At 45.7% G+C, this 7,647-nt stretch overlaps 1 protein-coding gene across 2 annotated transcripts; it reads right to left on the reverse strand.

Annotated features, from left to right (window-relative positions):
- Positions 1 to 1,331: 1,331 nt before the first annotated feature.
- On the reverse strand, positions 1,332 to 7,419 carry LOC120806477 (betaine--homocysteine S-methyltransferase 1). 2 transcript variants are annotated; one of them, XM_040157694.1, is made up of 9 exons: positions 7,284 to 7,419; positions 6,942 to 7,074; positions 6,723 to 6,835; positions 6,349 to 6,540; positions 5,137 to 5,284; positions 3,976 to 4,158; positions 3,786 to 3,869; positions 1,972 to 2,116; positions 1,332 to 1,863 (listed from the first exon to the last, which is right to left on the reverse strand). In XM_040157694.1, the coding sequence occupies exons 1-9, from the start codon at positions 7,305 to 7,307 to the stop codon at positions 1,683 to 1,685; spliced, it is 1,203 nt and encodes a 400-aa protein (XP_040013628.1). In that variant the 5' UTR covers positions 7,308 to 7,419; the 3' UTR covers positions 1,332 to 1,682. The 2 variants fall into 2 exon arrangements, with proteins under 2 accessions (XP_040013628.1, XP_040013629.1); XM_040157695.1 differs by lacking the exon at positions 1,972 to 2,116 and having other exon boundaries at positions 3,641 to 3,869; positions 7,284 to 7,394.
- Between the last annotated feature and the right edge of the window lie 228 nt (positions 7,420 to 7,647).

The following is a 7,647-nucleotide window of genomic DNA, read 5'->3' on the forward strand; positions in this document are numbered from 1 at the left end:
GATAAAAACCTACATGCTCTCACTTGTTTTAAAAAAAAGAAGAAAACAGTATAGTATCAAATAAGAGTCCTTTTTATTGTAACTTTTATTATTCTCATTTACGTTTTTTGACCACTAGATGGCAGCAGCAGTACTTGTCACGTTTCAAGTTTGTCTCGTTCTCATTATCTAACGTAAAGGATGAATCCTGTCGCAGCTTTTTTGTTTTTGACACTGTAGAAAAGTCTTTTAGTGGTGGAATGAACCAATGTACACAGACCACTTTAACCTACTGGAGGTCTCCAGGGCCCGGTTCTTCAATGCGAATAATCGAGTAACCCGGATCATAATGTTTAACCAAGACCCTTTAGAGCGAACCCCATACATTAACCTGTTTATGATACAGATGACTTGCTTACATAGATTTATAATGAAAGAGTGTTGATATGATTATGATCTTAGATTGACAACGTGCAAGTTGCTGGGAATTTAGTTTGATCTGTTGGTATAATTATCACAATTTAATTATCATAATGAAGAGTTACCCATGCTTATATATGGTAAAATATTCAACAAAGTAAAAGTTTGTACATTCAAAAAAAGAAACAATCCGAATGTAGTCTGTGATACTGTGAGAAAGAAGACAAACACAAGCAAGAGATTCTGACCAATTGAGCCACATGTCATCTAATTCGACATTAAAAATCGGAATTGGTCATTTGAACACTACAACGTTTTAAATGAAAAACTGCAGAACTCACAAGCGAGAGATGTACCCAACACCACTCATTGTCTGACCACGTCCACTGGTAATGTCCAATTGTTTAACAGGGATCAGTGAAGTGTGACAACCGTGGACACATCATGGAGCACAAAGTAGAACTGGATAACATCCATAACAATTGCAGGAACATGAAATAAGAGTGCACTGTTTCTCAAGATAACTTCATCCAATATTAATACATCCTCAAACTGCATTCAATGAACCAGATTAGCTGGATGAGAATACACGGGATTATTTTAGCCTGATAACAGCATGTTAGCCTGAATTCATTAAACCACATCTGCAGAACAGGACATGTTACAGTATTTACATGCATCCTATAAATTAAAGCTTCAATATTCACATTCAAACCATCAGATTGAAGTTGAAACTTCATTACGTCTTCCACTTTAAACCATCCGTTTATCCTAAAAAGGGGTAGTTTGTATCCTTTTCAATAAGAGGTGATAAGTAGCATTTCATTTGCGGAGGATATTGTTTGATTTTCTTCATCCAAAAAGAGACACCCCGACCCACTTAAAAAAAAAAAAAAAAAAAAAAAGTACAAATGGAACTCACACATGCTGCATTTGTTTAATTGGAAGTTTATTGCTATACATACATTCTTCTGTAAGACAACAAGCACTTTCGGAGTGTCAAAAGGTGTCACTTAGGTGCATTCACAGCTGCTCTTTCGTAGCTTTGTAGTCACAGTAATTTCACAAAGATCACAGATGTGATCATGGTACAGAGACGGGCACTCACTGTTGGTTAAGGCTGAAAAGCTAATTTGAAATCTGAGTAAATGGTCCTTAAACAGAAATAACTTCAGCATTTCGATGTTTATTTTGGTATGTAAACTTGAGGGAATGTGTGAGAAGGCCTCCTCACACACCACCTCTGGCTTCCTCCTTTAAAAACAGATACCTCTGAGGGGAGCTCATTGGCCCTTGTTGGCCTTTTCAAAGAGAGCCTTCAGCTGCTCCTGGGAGGTGGCCTCCTTCTGCTGCATCAGGTCAGCGTGGCCTTTGGTGACACCCCAGCCATCAGGTGTGGCCATGGAGGGGCAGAAGGGACGGCCAGATGCAGGCTTCAGCTTCTCCCAGTAGTCACGACGGGCCCTACGGAGAGGAAGAGGTTACTTTTTTTTTTTTTAAATGTTTTTAAACCAAACTGGAGGTTATTTTGGAGAGAAAAGGTGTGGGGAAAAGAAAAAAAAAAATCTCTACCTGGCTCTGACCCAAGGCTTAGTGTGCATCTCCAGGCCACCACCCCAGGTGCCATGCTTCTCCGAGCCAGCAGGCAAGAAACCCCTCTCAGGTGCCAGCTCCTCAGCCAGGGCACGGATGTGATAGGGTTCAAATCCACAGCAGCCTCCAATGTAAAATGCCAGCCAGCATCAACACGCTTCAGCGTATTTCTGCATGTCCCATCTGGTCAGGATCTCGGCTCCAGACCTGTTGGAAAACACGCACGCCGTAGGTGAGTTTATGTTATGGATGATGGTCTCCCCTGGTCTTTAGAAACTAAACGCTGAGAAGCAACCGTGTGTATAGTGTGAAAGGGAACTCTGGCAGATCAATGAAACCCTGGCAGTTGCAGTCGGGAGTGTGGTAGGCCAGCGGCTGGCTCATGTAGTGAGCCTTCAGTCCGGCCTTCTCCACTCCCGCCTTCATCATCTTCACAGTCTTCACGCAGGTCTCTGGGTCAAAGTGGCAGTTAATGCCAACGATCTGGGCTCCTACCAAGAGGAAACACGCAAACCTGATCAGGGCTCAGAAACAAACCCACATGCAAAGCGGAGTTTGTAATACGCGGGCATTTACCTGGCAGGGAGGGTTTAATGAAAACACGCTGAACCGCATTACGACAAACGCAGGGTCCAGAATTCTTTTGGATCTGAACTTTATCCAGATAAACGTCAGGATCTCGGCCCCTGCGGCTTTTGACACTGAAATCCCTCAAATCAGTTTCTTGTGATCCCCGCAGCTTTATGGAATTGCAATACTAAGTTGCTGGAGCGCCCAGACAATTTTTCCCACCTTTGTACACGTATGAAAACTGAATTGTCACAGATACGGAAATTATTTCAGTTTCTAGAGAGACATACACTCAGTTGCCACTTTATTAGGAACACCTAGCTCAAGCTAATGAAGTCTATTAAAAACAGTTCTGCAATAAAAAATCCTCCTTCATGAAGATTTATAAGGTTCAGTTTGTGCTGAAACTGTTTTAGAGAGGCGTCGATTCAATTGTCTAATAATTTTGGAGGCTGCATGACATAGATGTTTGTTATTTAGCCTGAGACTGAACTTTATATCCTTCATGGAGGTAGGATTTATTGCAGATCTGTTCCATTAGACAACTGTTGCATTAGTTTTAGTAAATGTACCTAATGAACTGGCAAACTGACAGATGTCTCCAGAGTCTGGGCCTTCCTGCCATATGTAGGACATTTTTAAAAATTCTGCACACGGTGCCTTCAATTTTGCATTGTCAGACCTCGGGGGGGGGTCACAAGACCACGGGAATCCCGAGGAGGCCGTTTGACTGTTTGTATTCCCTGGCATCATTCCCCTTCCCCCTAAAGTGCTGACGGCAGTCCACTATGTCCTCGACCTAATTTCTCCACACCTCCTACCACGACGGGACAGTTGGGCGAGAGGCTGTGCACCCACTGTGGGACAGGACTCATAAACCCCGTACGTTTAGATTGGTCATACCAGCTTTGACGAGTCTGACGGCACATTCTCCGGGGCTGACTCCGTTCAGGTCTCCTTCAGGTCCGATACAAAGAGTGGCAGCCACTGGCTTGCCGGTGGTCTTCAGAACCTGGACTGCCCACTCAGCCTCTTCCACATGCTCAAAGTACTGAAAAAAAAAAAAAAAAATCTCTACCTGGCTCTGACCCAAGGCTTAGTGTGCATCTCCAGGCCACCACCCCAGGTGCCATGCTTCTCCGAGCCAGCAGGCAAGAAACCCCTCTCAGGTGCCAGCTCCTCAGCCAGGGCACGGATGTGATAGGGTTCAAATCCACAGCAGCCTCCAATGTAACGAATGCCAGCATCGTACGCTTCCCGGGCGTATTTCTGCATGTCCCATCTGGTCAGGATCCTCGGCTCCAGACCTGTTGGAAAACACGCCGTTTGTAGGTGAGTTTATGGAATATGGTCTCCCCCTGGTCTTTAGAAACTAAACGCTGAGAAGCAACAGTTTTCAGTGTGTATACGTACTGAAAGGGAACTCTGGCAGATCAATGAAACCCTGGCAGTTGCAGTCGGGAGTGTGGTAGGCCAGCGGCTGGCTCATGTAGTGAGCCTTCAGTCCGGCCTTCTCCACTCCCGCCTTCATCATCTTCACAGTCTTCACGCAGGTCTCTGGGTCAAAGTGGCAGTTAATGCCAACGATCTGGGCTCCTACCAAGAGGAAACACGCAAACCTGATCAGGGCTCAGAAACAAACCCACATGCAAAGCTGAGTTTGTAATACGCGGGCATTTACCTGGCAGGGAGGGTTTAATGAAAACATGCTGAACCGCATTACAACAAACGCAGGATCCAGAATTCTTTTGGATCTGAACTTTATCCAGAAAAAAAGTCAGGATCTTGGCCCCTGCGGTTTTTGACACTGAAATCCCTCAAATCAGTTTCTTGTGATCCCCGCAGCTTTATGGAATTGCAATACTAAAGTTGCTGGAGCGGCCAGACAATTTTTCCCACCTTTGTACACGTATGAAAACTGAATTGTCACAGATACGGAAATTATTTCAGTTTCTAGAGAGACATACATTCAGTTGCCACTTTATTAGGAACACCTAGCTCAAGCTAATGAAGTCTATTAAAAACAGTTCTGCAATAAAAAATCCTCCTTCATGAAGATTTATAAGGTTCAGTTTGTGCTGAAACTGTTTTAGAGAGGCGTCGATTCAATTGTCTAATAATTTTGGAGGCTGCATGACATAGATGTTTGTTATTTAGCCTGAGACTGAACTTTATATCCTTCATGGAGGTAGGATTTATTGCAGATCTGTTCCATTAGACAACTGTTGCATTAGTTTTAGTAAATGTACCTAATGAACTGGCAAACTGACAGATGTCTCCAGAGTCTGTGCCTTCCCTGCCATAAGTAGGACATTTTTTTAAAATTCTGCACACGGTGCCTTCAATTTTGCATTGTCAGACCTCGGGGTGGGGGGGTCACAAGACCACGGGAATCCCGAGGAGGCCGTTTGACTGTTTGTATTCCCTGGCATAATTCCCCTTCCCCCTGAAGTGCTGACGGCAGTCCACTATGTCCTCGACCTAATTTCTCCACACCTCCTACCGTTGGGCGAGAGGCTGTGCACCCACTGTGGGACAGGACTCATAAACCCCGTACGTTTAGATTGGTCATACCAGCTTTGACGAGTCTGACGGCACATTCTCCGGGGCTGACTCCGTTCAGGTCTCCTTCAGGTCCGATACAAAGAGTGGCAGCCACTGGCTTGCCGGTGGTCTTCAGAACCTGGACTGCCCACTCAGCCTCTTCCACATGCTCAAAGTACTGAAAAAAAAAAAGAAAAAAAAGGGATAATATCTCAGTGTCAAGCGGCCAAAAAAAAGTGTCACTGCCAATTTAAATATACTGCTGCATAATCTACAGGCGCTGACGATCAGCACCGAACCAGAGCTGGTTCAGACTCCAACAGGCTGTTCCTACTTGGCACGGTGGCAGTGAAAAATTAAGATTAAAATGCCTTCTATTTTGCAGGGGTGTGCTCCACTTCGCCGTATGGTCGTTTCAGACACTGCATGTTTCCTCCCACCAACAGGAACAAACATTTAAACACTCGATTTTACCTCAGTTACATGCGGGATTTGAACTGGGCAAAAAGGTGCCAGTCTTTGGCTCAACAAAAAGAATTAGTAAGTAAAATAATAATATCGGTTTTCTAGTCACAAGGAGTGAAAACACTGAACGAGTTGAATGTTTTCTGCGGCTCTGGAGAGAGCTGGGAAAATAACCGGGAGTTACATGGAGTTTGAAAGACGCAGGTATTTACCAGACAGGACGGGCCTCATGAAAAATCGTTGGCTGGATTATGGGAAATGTAGGATTTAATATTTTCGAATATGGACCCATACGAAGGACCAGCGGTATCTGTATGCTTTGGCTTCAAATAGAGCATTTCTATATTGGCTTATTGCTGCTTTCAGTGTCCCATTACTTCCTCCAGCAGTTACGTCACTGTTGCGTGTTCCTTCATGTTCACTCCTTACGAGGGGGAAGTGAAGTATAGAACCACAGATTACAGGGAAAACTGTAACATGACTGCCTGCCGCCTGGTAGATGTGGACTGATATGGATCGATGGATATTTTTATCCGTCAACACCCCCCCCCCCCCAGGCCATAGGTGGGGTATCTGCACCAGTGCAACTCTGCTACCATCTGAAAAGTCAGGATATCTCGGCCTCTGCTGACTCAGTTTTGACCTTTTTTTTTAAATGAATGAATCAAAAAGTGTCAGCTTTATGGAGGTTCAATACCAAACTTTTATTTTTCAGCAGCAACTTTAATATTAAAGAAAAAAATGGAAAAATTAAAGTTATTAGTGTTCACTACACACCTCTGCAATCAAGAAGTCCACATTTTTCTGGACAAAGACGTCGATCTGCTTCTTAAAGATGGCCTTGACATCGTCCTCACTCTTGCAGCTGAGGTAAGAGGGGGTCTGAGAGACCCCCCCTGCCACCAGAGCGTCACCCTCATTGGCCACCTCCCTGGCCAGGTCACAAGCTGCTTCGTTTATTTGCTGCCCCTGTAGTTCAAAGAAGAAAACAAAAAACAAAAACAAAACAAAAAAGATAGTGTAGATGTAAGTGGGTTCAACATTCACAGAAGGGGAGCACAAAGTTCCTGTCAGCCCCCTCTCCACGGCTCCAGATGAGCCTTGGGAGCAGCTGCGGCCCCTCAGGCTCCCAGCACTCGGCCCCTACTCACGGAGAAGCGCTGAGTGTGGCCCCTGTTCTCCAGCTTGTCGTCGCTTGCGTAGAAGGTGAACGTCTGCATGACATTGGAGCCCGCTCTCAGAAACTCCCGGTGCAGCTGCCGCACTGAGGGAGAAGACACAAGATGCGTCGTTTGATCGCTCGCAAAACTGGATCCGCAGGTTGGGAACCAACCAATGCTCTGAGCAACGCGGAAGAGAAGGAGCGTTACCCGCTTCGGGGTGCTCGGCAGCAGCCTCGGGTGTCCACGGTCCCGCTTTGACGTAACCTCTCTTCTCGAGGGCGAAGACAAAGCCCCCGTCCCCGATGACGATCTCTCCCGCGTCCAGACGCTCCAAGACGCCCTGCGGGAGAGATCAAGGCGTGCCACGAGCAAGCAGAAATGAGAGAGAGAAATAGTGTTACATGCTGCTGGAGGGTCGCTGCCAGTACGCAAAAAAAAAATCACCTCCCTCTGCAAAGAAAAGTGCGCACACGCAGCCGAAGTGGCTTCACAGCTCGAACCTTGAAGCTCACACGCGTTATTTTACCCATCTCCAGTGCGCGCACTTACCCTCTTTGCTCCAGCTGGTGCCATGACTATTGCAGCGGTGACCGGCCCACTCTCCTCAACTACGGCGTCCTTCCGAGTCGGGAAAGGTCCTCGCGAAATGCATCCATGCCGAATTTATAATCCAAGAGGGGTGCGGTGATCCTGATGTCACTGGAAGAACCGCCTCATCTTTTTTTCTTTTTTCTTTTTTTGTACCCCTCCTCCTTTATCAAAGCATGTTTTGCACAAAGCAACCCGTTGTTCCTGCTGGAGCAGAAATGGGAGACGACTGCTATGGTAATATTTTGGCCGTGGGGACATTTTATCTGGTGTTTGGGGCTGGAAAAAAAACAACCAATGTGATGGTTGAAAGTTTAAGGAGGAT

Source organism: Xiphias gladius, chromosome 20, assembly GCF_016859285.1.
Source record: "Xiphias gladius isolate SHS-SW01 ecotype Sanya breed wild chromosome 20, ASM1685928v1, whole genome shotgun sequence".
NCBI lineage: Eukaryota > Metazoa > Chordata > Actinopteri > Istiophoriformes > Xiphiidae > Xiphias > Xiphias gladius.